Source organism: Calonectris borealis, chromosome 3 (assembly GCF_964195595.1).
Source record: "Calonectris borealis chromosome 3, bCalBor7.hap1.2, whole genome shotgun sequence".
Taxonomy (NCBI): domain Eukaryota; kingdom Metazoa; phylum Chordata; class Aves; order Procellariiformes; family Procellariidae; genus Calonectris; species Calonectris borealis.
This window is the reverse complement of record NC_134314.1, coordinates 52,275,143-52,297,459: the sequence shown is the minus strand read 5'-3', so window position 1 is coordinate 52,297,459 and position 22,317 is coordinate 52,275,143. Positions and strand designations below refer to the sequence as shown.

Genomic DNA, 22,317 nt, shown 5'->3' with positions numbered 1-22,317 from the left:
GACTGCAGTAAAGACTACTGACAAGGACCAAGTAACCATTTTGCCAGGAATTCAATTGCTGAAAAATGGCCTTTTAGTTACAGAGGGGCTTAGAAAATCACCTTTTTTTTTTTTTTTTTCCCCAGAAGGGAATACACATAATAATCAAGTTGTATTCCTAATCCTGTAAGGTGATTCATGTGACCCTTCTTGTTCACATGGAGGCAACTCATTCAACTCCAGAGAGCACAGAGATTTTCCACTGCAGACTACGGAAGAATAGGAGGATCTTTCCTTTCTGTTTGTGCAATGCCTAATACAAGGGGAGTGTACTCCAGGAAACAGAAGTGTAGCCTTTGAATCAGTATAAGCAATAATGGAAGGAATGGGAGCCGGCAGTTTCAAATTTCTAAAACAAAAATATCCGATGGCTTATTTCAGAAGATGTAGTTAATTTCTTGCACCATGCATTTACCTGAATACAAGATATCATTTCATTGTCTAAGCTATCGAGCTCCATTTCTGACAGTCCCTCTCATCGAAGATTTTTGACGGACTGTAGAGTAAAATCTGTTGCTTACAACATTATCTTATTCCCTATCAACACATTGATTTTTTTTTTTAATTTCAAGGCATTTCAGCAAAAAAATAATTAAGTCTCTGGCAGTTTTCTTTTATACTACTTTTGTCAGCAGTAACTAAAAAAATTCAAAAATCTGTAATTTTTTTAAAGCCCTGGTAATATTTTTGTATCTGTGACATTATAATTCACAAATCTTGATTCATTCACTTAAGTTTTATGAAAAAAGAACACTCTTCCACAAAATTTGTCCACCAGTTTGTCCTACCTTACTATTTGAAGTAATAACCTTAACTATGAAGCAATTTCTTGAGTGCCTCTGATTTTATGGTGTTTATGTGGACAGTTGTTCTGATTATGAACTAACTCTTTATATATCAATTTTCATTACATTTTTTCTTTTAAATGTGCCCCCTCGTATTTTTTATTGTTCTAATAAAAGCCCTCTAGTGGATGGTGTAACACTTCATATTCCTGTGAATACACAGGCTTGTTTATCAGATGAAGTATCTTTATCTTATGTTGAAGATTTGGAATTATAATATGGTAAAATTCAGTTTTAATAAAGTGCTTTTTTGACTTATGTAAATATAGAAGTTTTAACTTATAGGATTGTCTAACAAAAAATTAATACCTGGTCCAAACATAAATCAGACCAAAATCGGAAGAGACCTTAGGAATGTACTTAAGCCAGTCCACACTGTTTGAATGTACTTAAACCACTACTGACAAATGTCTATCAAATTTGTTTTTAAAAATCTCTAGGCAGTCTATTTCTGTAACACAGTCTTTGCCATTAGGAAGTTTTTCTTAACGACTGATGTAAATCTCACTTACTGCAGTTTTATGCCTTACTTCTAGTAGATTCAGAGGATTATTCTTTTCTTCTTTTGCTTATGATATTTCTTTTAATCTTCTTTTGTCTAGTGTACCCATACATGTGTACACACACACATTCCTTCAATTTTTGCTAGTAGGTTTTTTTTTTCATTTTCCACATCAAAATAGAAAGAAACAAAGAAATTCAACATACAGAAATATGAATAATATAGCTCAGAAAGGACCTCCAGAGGTCATTGAATCCAACCTTCCAGTCAAAGCAGGGTTAACTAGAGAAGGTTGCTCAGGGCTGTGTCCAGTTGAGTCTGGAATATCTCCAAGGATGGAGACTCGATCACCTCTCTGGGCAACACTTTCCAATGTTTGACCACCTTCATGATGAAAAATTGCTTCCTAATTACCCTGTTGGAATTTCTCATGTTCCTACCTGTGTCTGTTGCTTCCTGTCCTATCTGCACTTCTGTGAAGACAGTGGTTCTGTCTTTGTGCCTTCCCATTAAGTAGTTTTAGACAGCAGTAAGAGCTGTCCTGTTTTCTCCAGGCTGAACAAGTCCAGTTCTTTTGGCTTCTCCTAGTACGTTCAAGACTTTTAATCATCTTGGTGCCCTCCACTGGGCTCACTCCAATGTCTCAATATCTGTCCTGCGCTGTGTTATTTATTTTAAAAATAATCAAAGTTAGAGAATTATTAAATAGGAAAGGTGTTCACAGTCTTTTTAATTTGACAAAATACTTTCTATCCATTTATCCAATGAATAGGTCAATACACATAAATAAAACAGGGCCAGGGTACACGTACAGCACTGATTTTCAGTTGTCTGTGTTGTTTGTTAATACATTCCCTGTCTCAGTTTGGGCCCATGGCAAATAATGCTCTCCCAAACACCCATTCATAGTATGAAGAATAGTATGCGAGACAGTCATCATTACTGGTAGGAGCGGTTTGAGAACAGCCACTATGTTCTGGGGGGAAAGATTTTGGCTGTATAGGTATGAGCCAGCTGGCTTCAGGACCTTTCCCTGGCCTGGTTTATTAATAATATAGATGTAGCCTTAAGGGTCATTCTTGAAAACTTTTGTGAGTGTCTGCTTATTTCAATGGTATAGAAGTATGAAAGACTTCCAGGATCATTCTGCTATGATGTCACTTGTCCACAAAGACAGAGGGCAGGCCTTTGAATTTGATGGGTGTCAAATTTAGTATTTATTTAATTTTAGATAATTAGACTATATAAGGAGTGGGTTTTTAAGGGCTTTTTAAAAAGCCCTCAAAGCCCTTTTTTAAAAGCCCTTTAGACACACAACTGTTTTTGTGTGTCTAAAGAATTCTTTTTCTAAAACTTGCTTTTAAAATTTGGGAAGTGTTTGAGCTCAAATACTTATCTCTGGATTACACAGCAGTAATGCTAATTTGACATAAATCAGTAGTTAAAATAATCCTGCAAGGCTGCTGTTGTGCATTTGTCTGTAGTATGTATAGGGCTAAACTGTAGGGAAAAACATCTACCCAGACATTGCCAGAAGGCACCAAGTTCTGGATGCACAAAATATAATAATGGCCCTAAATATAATGGCTGTTCATTCAAAAATGGTCTGGTTGCTTGCAGCACACATACACACTCATATGTGTATGTGTGAATGTATGTATCTCTGCATGTACATGTCTCTATATAAAATACTTTTTATTAGTTATTTTAATTTTATTCTGTCTGATGTGCTTTCTCAGCTTTGGAAGTAATTCAAACGAATATTCATGAAGAAACAGAATATGGGCTTAAGGTAAAGGTCTAATCTTCTAGTAAGTTTTGTTGCATTCTTGACAAATACATATTATATAAGACTATGTTTTGCATTTTATCTTAGTGTCAAGAATTGCTTTTTAAAGGTCAAAGTATTTCTGAAGAACTGGTTACAGAAATGATTCTGGAAAAGATTGAGTCACCAGAAGTTGCTCATTTTGGTAAGTATATTTATAGCCTAAACTTCTTAGAATGAGCTAGCTATAATTTTGACACACTTTGCATCCATTACCGCTCAAATATAATTTATTTTGTATTAGACGGGGTAGCAGCTTTTCTTGTGCCCCTCAGGTTGTGGAATATCCATAAACTGAGAGTGTATTTAGGGGTTAATCTACCAATACGGGAGATCAGAAAGTGTCATACCAATCCTATGTTGTGTTAATTTTGAGAAAATGAATTTGCCCCAAATTTTAAGTGTTGCTATGACTCTCATTTGACAATATTATCTGGTTAGAAAAGTTTTAGGATTTAAAATACAGATTTTTTTTGCTTGAATACTTCTATAACAACAACAACAACAAAAAACCACCAGCAAAAATATTTTAAACATTTAAAATAATGAAAAAGAAGGAAAACAGATTATTTAAAATGCAAAGTATTACCGTCTTTTTTTTTTTCTTACAACATTGTTTATTCCCTTTGCATTTTGTCAGTTAGAGTAAGTTAGATGAGAATAGTATTGGTAGTGGTAATAATTCTTCTTTTTGAGGAAAGATCATGTTAATTGAGGCTGTTAAGATTAGTGCTGCAGATCTTACTAGAGTCTGAACCTTCTTTCCTGAAGAGAAAACAGATATACTGCTAAGTGGAAAGAAAGTAAAAGAAAATGTAGTTTCTTTTTCTGATGCTGACTTTTACTTGCAATTCCCATTATAGGCGAGAGACAGGTATAGTGCCAAGAAAATGTTAAGTTTCTACTGCTCTGAAAACTAGCACACTTCTATAAGCTTTCAGTTGCAACGGTTTTTGTTCCCTCTCTAGTCCAAGACTCAACAGTTTTGCAACTGATGCAGCCTCACCTGGTGAAACCAGGCTTTTAAAACAGTAGGCAAAAGACAGAGAAATAGGAAAGAAATTAAAAAAAGGAGATGACAAGGAAACAAAACTTTGAGGGAAGAAGTAGCAGCAGAAATGCCAGTCTCTTAATCCATATGTCAGGACTTTAATAAAAGCCTGAAGAGATGTCTCTGTTATCTGAGTTCCCCTCTTTGAGTCAGTCTGATGATGAATGACTAAGATGTGTGTATCACAGAGGACCACAGAGATCCTAGAAACTGTAGACATGACTATAAAGTTGATTCTTGTAGCCAAACCATTTTCTGCATTACAGATGCCCAAAGTAGCAAGGAATAGAATAACCTACATCCTCACTATTTTTCCTACCAACTACAGCTCATCTCCAAAACCAATTTTTCTTAAGTATTTTCTAGTTCTAATCACTTTTTGTTTAGCAACTATCTTAATATAATCCTTGGAAAGCTCAAATAGGCTTTCAGCAGGAACTAATCAGTCAGTTGGCTATTAATTATTCATTAAAGATTTTAGAAATAGTGTTGTATGAGAGGCTGAGTTTTTTACTTTTAACTTTTGTTTTTAACATTGTAAAATACAAGTTTCTAAACAGTACACGCAATAAGGGATTCTGTTCAATTATATTGTTCCAACTTAAATAATAAACACATATTATGTTGGAGACTGATGTGTCAGAGGTAAAAACATATATTTTTTTTTTACTTCTGAAGGAGGTCAGATATGAAGCTTCTAAGCTATTTCTTGAAATAAGCAGTATCTCTTTGTAAAATAACATAGGCACTGAAGGATTGGAAAATAACAAGCATACTTGTATTTTAGGGTATTGTAGGTAAGAAAATACAGAATTATAACCTCTAGGTAGCTGACATGCTTGCCTTTTTTTTTTTTTAATAGAGCAAGAAAACAACCAGAAGTTCATATCTGGTTAATCTAAATAATATTTGCTAAGGAAAAATCTATGGCATTATCAGAAGGGAAAACTGCTTAACTAGCACGATTTAAATCAAGTCAGGACCAAAGTTGTTTATTGATTTATTTATGGCAAGTAATTAACTGGCAATCAGTGAACTGGGGTCAGTGAAGAGGTTCAGTATCAGCTACACAACAGACAAACCACAGCACTAGGCACTTGCCAAATACCAATAAGCACCTACAAATTTCTAAACACCCTCCTAAAACTAATTCCAAAGAGTGTACTCAAACTTGCATGGTTGTGCATGCAAACCCTCTCTCAAAGATGGGTGGAAGTTACAAGCACACATTCCCTTTTCTCAGAATGCATGTTCACCTATTTAAGCACACTTTCTGTTGTAAATGTGAGTGCCTAGCTTTGTCTGTCTAGCATTTCCTACAATCTACACATCAGTGAGAAAGCTCCACACAAGGTCATATACGCACACTGGAGGTGTGGGTCACTACTTGTTTAACCCTGTTCTGTCAGTCCAGTAGTTGAAATGCACGTTACTCGCAGCATCCAATGGAGATGCTGCTGCATCAGGCCTAGACAGAAGATTGTAGTGCTGGCACGTCAAACCTGGTTTGGCTGCTGTTCTTTTACCTTGTTCCCACTATAAGGTGTCTTTCCATCACTAATGTTAATGTTAATGCTTCTTTAATATTTCTTTTCAAGATTACTCCTTCTCTCCTCAAAAGTTTCTTGGTAATCCCCTGGTTACTATTTGATCTGGCTGATAGTTGTCTTAGGTAAACTTCATCATTGTTAGTCTCCCCACAACATTATCCATTTGGGGCCTCTCAGAGAACAAACAGTTGGGGATAATCTTTTCCCATGTTACACTCCCATTCCTCTCACATCAGCTGTTGTTATCCAGGATGTGTTGATAAGCAGAGGCTGTGCAGACTCCCCACATCTCACTATCAGTTAGAATTCTCTGAAGGTATCAACAACTTAGAATCCAGGATTTTAATTTCCTAGAGGAATGACTATACATTATGCTCTCTCTTGCTTATCCTCTTCTATAAATTTTGCATCTATGGATAGTAGCTCCCCAAAGGAGGAGTCATCTTCAGTCCTAATACCTCTTGCAAAGACTGCTGCTGTGTTTTTGTGCTGCATATACTTGCGTTTAAATGTTATCATATAAAATTCTAAGCATTTGGAGCATGCACCATTTCTCTAAGGGAATATTCTCATTATTAGGCTAAAAAAATCCACCTGATTCTTGTTTAGTCTCTCATTCTGGCCTCATGAATATTGAGTTCCTTGCTATACAGTAGTTCTTACTGCACTGCAGGCAGCCATTAGTAGTTACAGTTCTCTCCTAGGAACTTGAAGCCTAATACTAGGAAAAATACTAGGAACTCTAATACTAGGAAAAAGGTATTATTACCACCATGCTTGTCATATATAGTTGGTGTCTGTTTGCCAAAGAGGGCTCAGCATTGTGAATCCTGCGTGAATGGATGCTTACCAAGTTAGGTGCCTCAGTATGCATACTGTGTGCATAGTGCCTCCTTTTGAGCGGATTTAACATCCAGGAACACTATGTCTCCCAGAGAGTTGTTCAGGCTCCCTTTATTGTCCATAGAAGCAAAAACCTTTAAAGGTTGTATAAAAAGCCTAGACTCCTAGTTTAAATGCTTTGTATCATAGAGTGGCTACTTTTTGCAATGCCTTTTACAAAGTCTTTTAGTGGCAAAAATGGTCACTAAAAGCTTGTTACTTTTTAGGCACTACAACGTCTGAGCTAGGCACATGAAGCAGGTGGTCTGAGTATGATCTTTAATGTCTATATATTTCTTATATTTCTTAAACTTTGAGAGTCCTATACCAAGTTGAAAACAACACACTTTTCTGTCTGTATTTCATCTGAAGTAGACATGGGTGCACAATTTTTTTAATAGTGTTATGTCATGTACATGGTTTAAAATTGTGCCACTAAATAGATGTATTGTTTAAAGGAGATGAGTATAACTAGTCCTATATTTGACATAACCTTCTAAAAGATATCTTTAATAAAATGTATTTGGCAGGTTATGTTCTCAGTGGATTTCCTTCTCTCTCAGAGGAATACATGACTATTTCACAGCAAATAGAGAAAATAAAGAATCTAAAATTAAAACCAGATTTCCTGATTAACATTAAGGTAATGTCATCTTCAGTAACTTGCTAGTCATTTTCCTAATTATTAGTAGACTCATATGCTGCATAAGTCAAAAGATAGCATTTTCCCCTGTGCATTTGAGTATAGTATTTATTGAGGAATAATAAATTATTCTCCTTTATATTGGAATGGAATTACACTAGTTTGTTCCATTATAAGCATTGCTCATGTAAAATAATGAACATTTCCTAAAACTTCAGTAGCAGTTACAGTCTTTGCACCTCTACAAATTAGAAGATACAGGTTTTCAAGAAAAGAAAACTTTGAATAACATGATTATTGTGGGATTTTGGATATATGTATACATCTGCCATTCATGTATTTCATCTGCCATTCATGTGAAAAGAAACTTTTCACATATGGAAGTTAGAAAGCAAATGGTTTTATTTTTTACTCACTAATTGTGAAACTGCTTCTTAGTCATCATTAATTCATCTTATTTACAAATCTCAATTTCTTCCTGAGTAGTAATGTGACATACCAGATACTCTACAAAAGTGACTCTGACGTAACCAGAGAAACATAAATCATTGTTAGTGTAGGATTACGAGGACTTTCTCAATGTAACTTAAAAAAACGGACTTGCTGGCTACGTCCATATTAGTAAATAAAACAAGGCAAGAGTGACTCTTCAGACATCAGGCCAACTGGTTTGGCAGAACACAGCTAACCTGTCTTGTTAGTCAGAATGGGGTGGCTGTGTCCAAACTGCTGGCTGGGAGAGGCCTCAGGCATGTGCCATTCTCCAGATTGGGCCCAGCCATTCATCAGGGAGAATACTAGCTGGCCCACACCAAACTTTGCCAGACTCCATGCAGACAAAGTAATGGTATGTATAATCATGAACAAGGGTTCAGGCCCTTCCTCTTGCAATGTTTTATTTATTAGATTATTTCCGTCTTTTACTCTGAATGTGCAGAATGAGCTGCCAAGGCAACTGAATAATCAGCCTCTGGTATTGTGCTCCATTCTCATTGGGATTTTGATTCTAGTTGTCATATCTATGTGGTTTGTCAGATACTAAGCTTCCGTGCATGGACCTAGTCTATCACTTTGCTATATTTAAGTCCATGTTTCTTTTAATGACAAGGTTCTTTACATTCCATACTTTTGAGACTTAATTTGTTTGACCATGCATAATGAAAATTTGTGAATGCCTACTTCAAACCTTTTTTTCTATGCTCATGGAAAGATCTTAAAACATCAGAGAAACATATTTTTCTGCTGCTTTTCAGGCAGTTTTGAGTTTTTCAGCTACAGAAAGTCAATCTTTGTTTTAATACCAGATAGTGAGAAACCCCAGTTCTTGAGAATATATGTTGTATAGTTTCATGTGCAATAGTACAAATAGAAGAGTGATATAACTACACTAGAAAGAAAACAGAATTCTTGACTTCGTGTAGTTACATCATCTTCTTCTCTGGGAAGAAGACTGAGACTGAATGCTTATTAAAAAATCCTTGCCCCAAGGTCAAATGAATAATTTTGCCTTTGATTTCAGTGGGTTCAAGTTGTTTTCACAGATATGTCAGAATTATAACCATTTTCATTATATCAAAAAGAAAGGAAACAGGGAGATTCTAGATAACTCTGGGAATAATGAAATACTGTTATTAGCAGACCAATTTAGAGAAATTTTGTCTCTCCAAGAAAAAGGACAGAAGATGCACCTTTGAAAAAAGAACCATATCTGATCAATTTTCTCCTTCTCTATTTCAAAATGTGCTATGTCATATAGCAGTCATGTCAGCTGTATGACTCACCGTAGAAATATAGAAATATCCTGAAGTATTGTAATACTTCAAGGGATACCTCAGGAAATGAGTGTAGTGTGTCTATTGCTAAAAACGTGGTCTCAAAATGAGTGTAGTGTCTGTTGCTAGCAATGCGATCTCAAGAGCTCTGTATTTTCTGTAGAAATCAATTCTCTGTTTCTGTAACAATTTGACCTTAACAACTACAATTTTCTTCTTATCTCAGGTTTTTCATATATGTTTGAAGGGTAGGTGTTAGTGATTTAGAAAGGAAGAATGATTATTTATTGTTTGTTGTGCCCCACTCCCAATTCCATAGTAGAATTTTAAGATCCCCATCTTAAGACCTGTTGGAGATCTGGGGACTCCAAGTGTGTATTAATGCAAGTACAATTTAGGACAGGTCAGTCAGATAGAAGCTTTATTAACTATGATCATAGTGAACAAACATTCAGACAGCATCTCCCCCTCTGCTCCCCTGTTCTCTGCTAAGTGATTGCAGAGACCCAACCAGCTTTTTGTTTCAGAAAAAAAAAGAAAGGGGTGAGGAAAAACAATCCTTTCAATGTTAACAAAGTCAGGTATCCATCCCTGGAATGGATGGACTCCTTAAGTAGCTTGCTAACAGCCACAATTCTAAGAAGGAGACAAACAGTACATAATGTGACAATGTAGAAAGAAGGCTCTATAGCTCTGGAGCCTAGAGGAGTGGCACACCCAGTATTATCTTAGCTCAGAAGTGGGGAGGTGGAAACAGTCACAGACTGTTAGCTTTTAGTTGAAAGGAATGTTTTAGTTAGGGTAAATGTTTTAGTTAGGATGTTTAGTTAGGAATGTTTTAGTTAGGATAATCTTTCTAGGCAGACCTCTCAAATCTTAAATATTAATAATTTTACCACCACAGACCACATCCAGATTTATCTGTGTTTAATGTTAAACTAAGTTTGTGTCTGCTGGGCTTTTTATGGAAAGACCATTGCTTATTCTTCCAGAGCTCCAAACTGCTGAACTCCTTTAGCCTCTGACACAATGGCACTACGCTTTTCAGTAATAGTAGAGCTCTGAGAGGTCAGAGGCACCTAGTAAAATTGACTTAATCTTGCTCAAATCCAAATCACTGCCATTAATTGCAACAGCAATCACAAAACTGTCTGCAAAATATTTTTATCCATGAACTACACCTAAACTTGTTATACTACAAGGTATAACTTGCATGGTAAAATGTGCTCAAGTAGTGGCTATGCTCCTGATATGGAATGTAAAATGCTGGTGGGGAAAAATTATGCAAGTGCTTAAGTCTTTCTTTAGTATTTGCTGCTTTTGAAAATTTTGTGTTTACTCAGCATGTTATTGGAGAAGTTGTTTATGAAGCCAGATATTTGCCAAACAAACTCCTACCCCACATTCTGCAGTTTCAGGAAAAATAATATTATTATAGCAGTACAATAAACACATTATTTCCTTTTAATTATTCCTTGCCAGTGTTCAGATTATGACTTATGCCAAAGAATATCAGGACAAAGGCAACACCCTGATTCAGGGCAGATATATCAGAGGAACCAGTGGGATCCTAACGTTATTGAAAAGCATAAGAAAGAGAAAGATCAGCATGAAGAAGAAAATGAAGAAGATGACGAAGAGCAGGAAGAAGAAGAGGTAAATACTGCTAATTTCTAAACAGTGCAAAGTACTATAATATACTCTAGACAAAGCAGAGCAAATTCTTATATTCTAAAATATCAGCATACTACATTATGAATTAATTTTGCTCAACTTTAATCTCAATTCAGTTTCTGTTCTGCTTTAAGAGATGTGGGATAATACTTAAATGGTAGGTTTAAATGACAGCAAATGGTGATGATGGTATAGTTTAACCTGGATTCAGTCTCTAACTTAGAAGTCACTGAACCGTTTCTTGCCATAACTTAAAAGGGTGTGTCAGGAGAATGGTGACTCTATATTGTCTGTTTCTTGGTCTAAGCAAATAAAAGAGTTCTTAATTTATGTTTATTGTAGCAAGTTTTACTAGTATTTGCAGGGTACCGTCTTGTTTTCTGGTTTTGGTGTTAGACTACTACAAATGGATCTTCTTTTTTTTCATGAAGTATTAATTTTGAATTCAGGTTGAATTGTTCTGGTTTATAATGCTGGCCAGAGATTTATCAACGCAAGTTCTAGGCACATTCCTCTCAATGTGCAGAAACTACACTTCATTAGACTAGAATCACAGTCAGCCATCACTGGACTAATACTCATTACTCATTGCAATACTCTGGAAAGCTACTTTATTTACCTTGGAGTAAAGACAAAAATTAGTTTAGCATATTATTTTGTTTCTGTATCTTGAAAAATTTAACTTTTCATTCTGCAGACTGCAGAAGATCCACTTATGGTGTCAGAATTTTTGCATCAATTAGTGCAGAGGCCTGAAGATATTCTGGAAAATGCAGAGGAAAGAGTTGCAACATACAAGGATATAATGCTTCATCCTTTAGAAGTAAGAAAAAGCAAAATAATATGATTATACATAACAAAAGATTTTTTAAAATATCTTCCACTGTTTTCTTTTTTTTTTTAGTTTGAGATTTATTGTATGCAGGTGGGCACAAGGCATGCTGCAACATATCCCCAAGTTCTGAAATTCATACTGAAATCAATGATACAAAGTTGTCATCTATAGGTGTTGTTTCTACTCCAGAGTCAAGATAAAGTAATCCACTTTGAGTTTTAAAAGTGAAACCATACCTGCCACCACAGACGCTTCCTAAATCTAGGAAGTGAAGTATTTGAAGAACCCAGTATATCATCACCATTACCAGAGTCCATTCTAGCATGCAATTCTGTAAGAAATCTGTTCTTTGCATCCATTGCCTTCCACTCCAATAGATTTCCTTCCTCACCTGCTTCATTTCCTACAGATTTATATACACAATAACTAGCCTATCAGTTTGCTTTATCACCTATTTCATTTCTGCAGCTGTGGTATTGTTTTTTTTCTTTCCTTGTTGTGTTCAGGAAAGTTGGATTTACTATATATCTTTCCCACCCCCCCAAAAAAAAACAGAACAGGTCCAAAGCAATAATTCATTTTCTTTTTTCTTTTTTTTTTTTTTTTTTTTTTTTAAATCTCCTGGTACAAGCAACTCAAAAGCCTCATGTTTGCTGCACACTTGACAATTACTGTTTATTTATGCCTGTCAATTTCCACCTATAGATAAGATTGTGTAAAACTGGTGTAATGTTCTTTGCGAGAGTAACAAACTTGTTACTGCTGTGAAGGGGAAAGCAAGAAATGTGGTATTTTTAATCGTTATAAAATGACATGGATTTCTCGTAAGCAAACTAATGGAAAGTTGTTAGATTAAATTACTTTAGGGTGTACACCAAACTTCAACACTTTCAACATGTTCCACTAGTTGGTAGGTCTTACTTAGGCTTCACTGATGATGAATGTATTAGTGAACATACGCAGTGGTCCACTACTACATTCAGAGAACATAGGGGTCTATCATTGGCCCAGGTAGAGGTTGAGATGAAGAAATTGAAAAAAAGGCTTATAAGATGTGCAGTTTGCACTGAACTGGGTTAGGTGGAAAGAACTTTGGAGAACGGACTTTGATTTCTTCATAAGTTGTTAGGATGAAATTGAGTAGAAATAAGTGTGAAATACTACAATTAGGGAGGAAACCTAACGAACAGCTACAACATGTGAAATAATTTGCTAGACCTCAGACAATCTGCAATCTGTGGGGTTTTAGTTAGTCATAAACTGAGTCAATAAATGTGATGCTATTGTACAAAAGCAAATATCATGGATGTACTAGTAAGACCATTGTATATAAGAGAAACCCAAACTATTATCTTCTCTGTAGGAGAGTATTAGAAAGATGTAATTAGTTATTATCTATTTCTAGACAAATAATTTAATTTATAGTATAGAAGACTTAGACTAGATGCAAGGACATGAACTCTGAGCATAAGTGTAGCAAAGAACTGGAACAGATTACCTACAAAGTTGAAAAGTCACCTTCACTAGGCTTTTTCAGGGCTGGGGTTAGACCAACATCTGTTAGGAACAGAGTGAGTGTTCTCAGTCCTCAGACAGAGACATTAACAATGGACTTGGGATGTCTATTTTGTCTAATATCTTCTTTACTAATGGGAAATTTGAAAATAAGAAAAATCAAATATATTGTTCAAATTTTACAGAAATTGAGACTCAGGACCAAAATGAAAACATTGGTCTCGGGGCTAGTATTTCCATGAAATCTGTTAATTGACATTGTCACCATTTTCCAGCAGAGAATTAAGGTAGTTAGACAATTAGAAGTTGAATTCATACACAAAACGTTACTGTATCTTGATTCTTTGTAGCTCTCTTGCATTTGAGCTAGGATATCTAATCTGTTTTCTGAACCGATTGTAACTCCGATTTTGGAATTCTCTCTGTATTTATCCATCACCAAATAAAAGTTTCTCTCCAGTGAAAGTCATCAGTACAATGAATCTTGTTTTTTCTGAAGTCCACAGGAGTCCAGCTTTTGATATGTATAGAAACAGAATGAGCTTCAATGTCATTATCTGGTTAACTATACTCAATTGATGAGTATGTCTTTAAACAGGACTTGATGGCTGAACAGGATTGTCAATATCTTATTGAACTGGATGGAAATCAGCAACCAGATGACCGCTTTGTAGTGAGTAAGCTATGCAACTTAGTTAACCTCCACTAGAAAATAATTTCTCAATTCTGTGGATTGTTTTCTTTGTTAAGGTGTTGGCAAAATTTTAAGCTGTGTATAAAACTCATTTAATTACTATTAGAAAACACGACCTTTGAAATGCTTGCTTTTGTTGTTCTATTAAAACAATTGTAAGATTCACTGCACCGCCCCTAGGCTTACATACATGTTACACAAGAATATTTTCAGACAGGCTACAAATGCTTTTGTATTGTATCCATCTGTTTTTAGTGCTTTATTTTGTGTATTAGTGTAAAATATCATTATTAACATGAGAAATTAAAACATTTTCAGTATGATATATTTACAGAATTGGCTTATTTTGTGCTGGTGTCTAAAATAATGACAGAATTTTTATGAACTTTGATATTGTTTTACAGTGTAGTAGAAGACACTTCATGCTTTTAAGAGTTCTGCTGAGTGCTTGTATCTAGATTTTTAGCTCATGACATAGCAACTCATTCTCCTATTAAAAAACTACAATGATAAAATTTGAAAATAAATAATCTTATCTTCTGCCTCAGAAATAAGAGTTGCTTCAAATCAGAACCTAAAGTAAGGGGTTGAAAATGAAGTGAGAGATTGTCTTTGACAATGTGGGAAGTGAGCTGCTCCTGCAGTTTCCCCTCTGTTGTTTGAAACAAATTGAATCAATTATAATTCTGTAAGTATTATTTCAATTTATGCTTAACTTTACTACCAAGAGTAGTCCTATGGGAAAAAAAAAACGCTAATTTTGCAGAGTTGGAACATAAAATTTCTTCATTTATGACCTGTTTGTGAACATTACAACAGAAAATTTATAGTGAAGGCAATCAAGTTGTGTAATGATTCCAACCATTTTACGTATAAGTAAGGCAAAGACCTATTATGAAACTAATCTAAACATGGCAAAATTTGCTTTTTCATTTCAAGAACACTTGCATTCAAGCAAGATTACATTCAGGAAATACTTCAATAAAATTTAATATAATCTGATTCTCATTGGCAGACAACTGGTTTAAGTATGTTTTTAAATAAATTACCCAAAGTTGTATTACTTCCAAGTGTGCATAATCTGATCTTCTAAAGAGACTTTCCTCTTTACAGATTGGAGCTCATCTGAATACTTCCACGGCTTTGTGGGAAAGAATCCTTCACAGGCTGTGCCTTTAGAAGGCTTGGGATTCACAGCATGATGGAGAGATACAAAGGCTGTGATTCAGCATTTTGCACTGCCTGTATCTACCAAGTAGCTTGTTAAAACTCGGCTCAATAACTAGCATGACTCCAAGCTAGAAACTGGGCCTTAGTGTATATGTAGCCATTATATAAATAATGAGTGACGATTTTAAAAATTTTGGGGGTCCTTTCAGATCACAAAAGCAGTTTTGATTGGTACTAAGTCAAGAGTTATTTTCTTTTCAGTCAGTGGTAGTTCGACTTCAATCTCTCGGTGTTCGAAATGGAGCTCCTGTAACTAGACTTCAAAGTGAGCAAGAAGAAATGCTGGAGGGACTGGAAAATGTAAGTGTGCTTTTCTAAAATGTGATTGATTGTAATAATTATAAATATATTTTTTATTTTCTGCTGTAAGCTTCTATTATAACATCTTTGTTTCACAGCAACCAGTTTGTTTTACCATGCAATAAGGGCATTTTTTGAGCCTTGATTTTCCAGAAATCTGAATTTAAGATAATTCTGGGACTGAAATCCACTTAAAAGAGTATAAAAAGAAAAAAGTCTGTCATTAAAAAAAAAAGTGAGATGATTATTATAAAATTTTGAACAAAATATTTGTTTTAGCAATAGGGGAAGAATTAATTCCTTCCAAGAAAATAAAGAAACTTTAGCCAAAGGATAACAATCTCAGCAGCTGACTCTTAGCTCAGTCTTTACTCTTTTCCTCAATGAGAAACAGCATGCTAATACAAATTTAGCAACATCCTGCATAGCTGAAATCATATACATTGTATCTCCTGTAATTAATTAGAAACATGACAAATTAGTGCTGAATTTTGCTGAATCATGACAATTATAATTTGTGTCCCTTCCAAATAAAACTGAAATACGGAAGTCTTTGCAGAAATGTCTTCACCTATATTCACTTGCAGTCATCTTTCCTATTTCTTAAACAAAACTTTGAATATATGAATGATACTGTAACTGGGAGACCCCACCATACATTTTCAGAGAAACACCCGCCTCTTCACTTTTCTGTTTTATCAGTCCCTGACAAATTCACCAGTGAAGGACTTTCTGTGTCAGAGGTCATCTGTATTTATTATTTAGTTAGTCTATGTGTTTGTGTTTGTGTGTAAGCTTTTAGCATCCACAGTATTTGGGGCAAGGAGTTCTGCAGCTTAACTGGACATTATATACAGAATTGCTTCCCTTTGTGTTGAACCTGCCAGCTTTTAGCTTAGTCTCCTCTAGTTGTTGATATGCAGAAGTCAGTAAATAGTTTTGTTCTCTGTATCTGCCCTCTAATAATTCACAATTTCAGAATTCTGTCCTGTTTTTATGTAGCTCTCTAGTTCCTAGACTGAAGAGTTCCAGTCTACTTAATCTTATTTCTTCTTACATGAAAATCCTTTTGTGTGGTTGATCATCATACTACATTTTTCTGAAACTTTTCCAATTCTGCTGCGTACTTTTTGAGATTAGGGTAGCAGAATGCACATAGCAGTAAAGATGAGAGCAGGATTTATACAATAAAAAAAACCCCTTTATCTTCTATTCTCTCTTTGCTAAACATTCAGGTTGGTTTTCTGACTGCTCTTGCGCATTGACCGGATGTTTTCATGGAAGTATGTATTATAACTCCAAGATCTATTCCTGAGTAGTGAGAGTCAATGACAACTCATCAGTTTCTGTAAAACTGCTATTTTAATGCCTGGCTTCCTAGATTCTGAAGGTCCTTCTGCACTACTTCACAGCCAGCACTTGTCTGCACTACTACGAATAATTTAGAGTCACCATAAACTTTAGGATTCACTCACTATTCACCTTCTGTAAAAGGTCTATTAAACTTACTTCTATCAGATAACATTTCTGCATGCCTAAAAGAGGTATTTTGGCCTTGCTATTCCCCCCCACAGATCATAGTCCTTTCCTCATCCCCTTTAGAAGAAATCTTGGCCATTTTCTCTCGTCTTCAATAAATGGCTGATTTGTACCTCTTTATTGTTTTAAACTTCTGAAAATAATAAATGAAGCCTACAGGAACTATTTTCATTAAATAAAATTGAAAAACTAAATAGTTTCTCCTTAAAATTGTCCTACAATTCTGAAATACATTTTTTTTTAAAGATTCTAAAAAGCGTTATGTGGTTTTCTTTTTAGGTTTGCTTATTTTCCAACAAAATATTTCAAAAAAGGCTAAGAACAAGGCATATGTAGCTTCAGACAAAAATTACATATGCTGTTATTGCTGTTTTAATAAACAGGGTGAACTTTTCCGGGTTCTGTCATCTTACAAACAAATAGCACACGGATATCGATGGCATAGAAGCAGGTGGGGACAAGCATGTCCTGTGGCTTTAAAGGAAGGTGATATTGTAATGGGAAACCCAGACTTGGCTGTCAGGTTAGCGGAATTTGACACTTTTTATTTTTATTTCTATTTTATGAGATAAGTGACTATATCTGTTAGCTTCTCTTCTGTTTTAAGTTTTCTAGGTAAAATGTACATGCTGTCATCCCCAGAGGCATTGAAAACATTCATGTTGAATCCACGGCCGTACCTGTTACCACCAATGCCACTTCCTCCTTGTAAAGTACTAGTGTTTGGTCCTCCATTCTCTGGAAGAACAACTATTTGTAACCTGATTGCACACAAATATAAAGGAAAGGTAGGTTTATAAATGTCTTATGTAACAAGGGTATCAGCTGAGGCTTGGGAATCAGTTAAGCACATTCTTATTCCTGTTGTGTTACTAACATACACATTGCAAACATATGGATTACAGAGGAAACATAGTAATTTAGTGAAATTCATTTATGTAAAAGTAGCTAAATTTCAAAAATATTTTTTTATTTGCCCTCTGTGTAAGACAAATATTTATGTGTCAGTTATTTGGTTTAGCATAAGAATATTATTAATAACTTTTTTATCTAAGATAATTAAATGTAAATGCAAATTAGAAATTATTTTTTCCACAAAAAAACCCTGCACTTGAAATATATGTAAATTTTTCTGAAATTTTCAGAGCTTTTCCAAGTTCATTTAATTGTATAGAAGTTGGATCAGATGCTATATTTCTTTTCTGTGATATTTTTATTTTTTCAAATCATTTCACTAGGTTCTTGATATGGCCAAACTTATTCAACCCTATATGGAAGAATCAAGAGAAGAAAACATTGAGGAAGTACAAAGGGATGCAGTAGAAAAGGCTATAACAGCAGTGAAAAATAAATTGGAATTAGAAAAACAGTCAAGAGAACCAGGTGAATAAGGTGTTCCATGGCCTTTGAAGCTATCTTATTTGCTTTTCATTATTTAACTGAAGCAATTGCTGTCACTTCGACTTACAAAATATTACAGAAGTTGTTACGGTTGTTGTGCATCAAATATGAACTAAAAGAACATGCAGTGAAGGAATAGCTGAGTAGAATTCAGTATTTTTGATGTTATATATAAATCCTCTGAAGTTGAGGGCCATGAGTATATAAGAAAGTGTTTTCTCAGCTCTTTTTGAAAGAAGAAATTGGTTCTGACTGATACTGGTTGGAAACTTTCCATTTGAATGATTTTCTGACAAGTTAAATCTCTGCAAAATTGAATTTTTCTTCAAGAAAGCAGCTTGTCAACTAGGCTGATGTGAACCCACAATCTACAGATTTTCCACTTTGGAGCAGCTTTCCAAGTATGCTGTCTCAGATGACACATTCACAAGACTCTCCAGCTCTGGTCACATTTAGACTTCTTAAGCTGCCCAGGTTTTTGCAGCTTGATGAATTCAGAAAATATTTTGAAAAGGTGAAAATAACATGTTCTTTTAATATCTTTTAAACAAAATTTGGGTTTTCTTTTTGCAGGAAATTTTGTGGGTTTTTTTCAAAATTACTTCTTTTGAAATGAAAACTTTCCCTTGAATTGGAACTGCCTTTTCCAGTTAGCTCTAGTTATGATTCAAATGGACAATCAGGCCATTTTGCCTTATTCAACTAAGCAAGGAATCACCATATTTGACTTACTCATGGGTAGATACATATCTAACAAGAAGTCAGTATATTCTTCTGGTGGTGCAAAACATAGAAGCTGACAGTGATACAAAAACTACTGGCGTTGCAGTAAGAATAATGGTGAACTATGACACCAAAATTAAAACCATTAAACAGTGTTATGTTCCAGATTCCTGGCTAGGGGAATACTTTTGAGGACAGGGAAATCATATTAGGATTAATGAGAACTTAATCCTAATTAATAACCCAGGAGAGCTCAAGCAATTTTATTGCAAAACAGAACTACAAACAGATGAACAATGTAAATTGTCATAGAAAGTAAGAGAGCTTCAGAAAGGGAAATTAAATATTTTTGGAAGCTTGAATCTAGATCTAGAGGTAACTATCCCAGAAAGTATTTCCTATTCCTAACAAAATTATTTCGTTAATTACATAGTAAATTCTGCCTTTTGAGTATCACTAAAAATTATGCAAAAGACATATATCAGTTTAATTAGGTAAATGGCCCCCTGACTGTCTTGAGTACTCCCAAGTCCAGTTCAGGGATAGGCAGCGAGGCTATGAAACTCCACTGAAGTCGCAGATTTTCTGTCTACTGTCAGAGTAGGTCAGGAGATTGAAGCAGTTGGTGCTAAGGACTCAATATCCATGTCATTCACAGAGGACACTCAGACTAGCTGTATTGTGATCTCATGGGCTGAATACTTAATGGTTTCAGCATAGTAAATGTACGTCTGGAAGGAATCAGTTAGTTTGCATGTTCCAAGACTGCTTTGCCATGTGTACCAAAGCATCAGAAGGATCAGGAGATTCACTTAAACCATACTCTTCTGATTCAGACTAAAAAGGTAACATATACAAGCTCAGGGGCTCCCAGTCTGTTAATGTGCTCAGATGACATCCAGCTGAAACAGATCCAGAGGGGAGGGTATTAAATCTGTTGAACTGAAGAAGTGTACAGGATTTGTGTATTTTTTAACTCTTTTCTGGCTTTTGTCATATTTCTGATCTCTTTTCTTTTAAGGGGAGAAACAGGCATATAAAAACTAGTACTGCTAGAGAGCCATTTGCGTCTCACAGGCTGATGGGTACTAGTCTTGCCTTCGCTAGGGCACAAAAAGTGCTTGTGATTCCTAGGAGGTGTGGGGGGGATTCCACAGATTGGGAGGCTGCAGATGAAGAGAAGGCTGACATGTAGCTGGTTTAGTCAGATGGATTTTCTGGTGAAGTATTTGTATAAAAGGGTTTTCTACCGATCTAGTTTTCTGTGAATTTAATATGATTTCATAACTATAGGAGACTTGCAAGAACATAGTAGTGTCAAAGAAGCAGATGATTCTGAAGAAATCACTAAAACCAGAGAGGAAATAAACTTGGAAGAGGGGACTGCTATAAAATCTGCCATCATCCAAAAAAGTAAAAAGTATATCTTAGCTATTTTAAGCATGTCATTCCATGCCTTCAGTGTGCTTTGCAAATTAAAAAGTGAAAGATAATTTTTTTTTTTTTTCCTCATTTACACTTGTAGGACTATTTTAATTTTTTTCCTGGTTGCTGATACTGTCGTTTTGAGAAACCTAAAATGAAATGGTTAATTTTGTCATTGAAAGATATTAACCCATTAATACCATGTTAGTGTACAGGGGAAAAAACTCCCACTGACCTTTGTAGGAGCTAAGCATGTATTTTGATGACACGTTTGGTATTTTCACTTATATATCTTTTTATAGCATAAGATTGTTTCAGAATTTTTTAATAGATAAGGACAATAGTGTTAATTCACACACAAACAAAAAAAAGTGAAGAGAGGATCTGAATTCAGGAGTGGGAGTTTTTGCCACTTGAATATAAGAAACTGAAAAGTCTGCTAAGTTTTAATTAACCTGTTGAAATATACTTAAACAAATGAAATATGTCTGTAAGCCTGACATGGTTTACAAATAGTAGTTTTTTTTCATATACAACAGACTGACATTTCATCTCAACCAAGGAAGATACATTATTAGGTAGATCCAATTAATGGACATTAATGAAATATATTTATAAGGATCTAAAATGGAAATTAAATAAATGTGGATTGTGAGGTAGTTTTTACAAATTTCTTTGTCTTTTCAAAGAAAAACATTTGTTCCTTTAATTGTATTCTTCCTTTAATTTATGGCATTCTATACCAGCAAAAGATATTGAAGAGAGCACTACAGAAAGATCTATTTCTTGAACTGGAGAAGTAGAATAGAATATCTTTAGCTATGATAACTGTAAAGTCTGTTTGGTTTTGGGTTTGGGTTGAGGTTTTTTTGCAGAATGGAAACAGTAAGATATTGTCCCTTTCCCAGGGAGCTTGTAACTTGGCAAAAATAACCTCATAATGTATGAATTTGTGCATGTAAAAAGTATCAACACAATCAGTGAAGAATCTTGGCATAATTACAGAAAGTAAATATGGCATTTTTTCCAAATTATACTCTTCACGTAGTAGATATTGCAGTTGCTTAAAACAGTTCTTTACCAAATTTTATCAAATTAGTATGTAAACTGTGAACTAACTCTGAGTGTTCCTTAAAAAATTTTTAAACAATTACAGTCCATTGTGTCAGCAACTAATAACAAAATATGGGTCCAATATGAATGTTTTGTGCATCTTAGGAAATGCAGGCTTCATGATTGTTGACAATATACTGTATTGATCTATGACTTGTATTGATTTTTAAATTAATCTTATCAACCTTTTGATTTAGGAATCAAAGAGAAATCAAATCAAAGGAAATTCTCAGGTGCTGCAGGTGCCTGATTGTTCTAGTACACAGATGTCATTCCACTCATATTGACACAATATTTGTGTCAGAAAATACTGACAGTAAAAAATACTGTACAGTTAAAAAGGGGGTTTTTGTAATGAAAGAGCAAACCAAGATCTTAAAACTTATCTTTATGAAATACCCTCTAGAACTGCATTCAGAAGAACTGTTACTTGAATCTTTCTCAGTATGATGGTGTAATATTGCTTAAAATGACTGCTGCACTATAATTATGAAGTGGCTGGATTTAATTGCCTAGCAGTTATTCCTGACCAGAGGAAATGAGTATTTCAGAATCTTGTGAAGCACTTTTAAAAATCTATATTGTTAGGAATGTCAGAGATAACTGCTGACCACCCAGAAGTTCAAGCGATGGTAGAAGAAGCCATAAAAACTGCATCAGTCTCTGAAGTTACACTGTCACCTGAAATATATGCCGAAGTACTGGAGAGAGCTGTTGCAGAGGTAAAACTTCAAGTACTATATAGCAAAGCACTTT

General features: G+C 34.9%; 1 protein-coding gene across 1 annotated transcript in view; it reads left to right on the top strand.

Annotated features, from left to right (window-relative positions):
- AK9 (adenylate kinase 9) overlaps positions 1-22,317 on the top strand; it is a 69,626-nt gene that overhangs the window by 3,976 nt on the left and 43,333 nt on the right. Inside the window, exons 4-15 of the mRNA XM_075145658.1 lie at positions 3,126-3,178; positions 3,263-3,359; positions 7,228-7,340; positions 10,595-10,768; positions 11,484-11,609; positions 13,735-13,809; positions 15,262-15,360; positions 17,283-17,422; positions 17,507-17,687; positions 18,138-18,282; positions 20,317-20,436; positions 22,150-22,283. Coding sequence (XP_075001759.1) covers positions 3,126-3,178; positions 3,263-3,359; positions 7,228-7,340; positions 10,595-10,768; positions 11,484-11,609; positions 13,735-13,809; positions 15,262-15,360; positions 17,283-17,422; positions 17,507-17,687; positions 18,138-18,282; positions 20,317-20,436; positions 22,150-22,283 — 1,457 coding nt within the window. The remainder of the gene's footprint in view (positions 1-3,125; positions 3,179-3,262; positions 3,360-7,227; positions 7,341-10,594; positions 10,769-11,483; positions 11,610-13,734; positions 13,810-15,261; positions 15,361-17,282; positions 17,423-17,506; positions 17,688-18,137; positions 18,283-20,316; positions 20,437-22,149; positions 22,284-22,317) is intronic.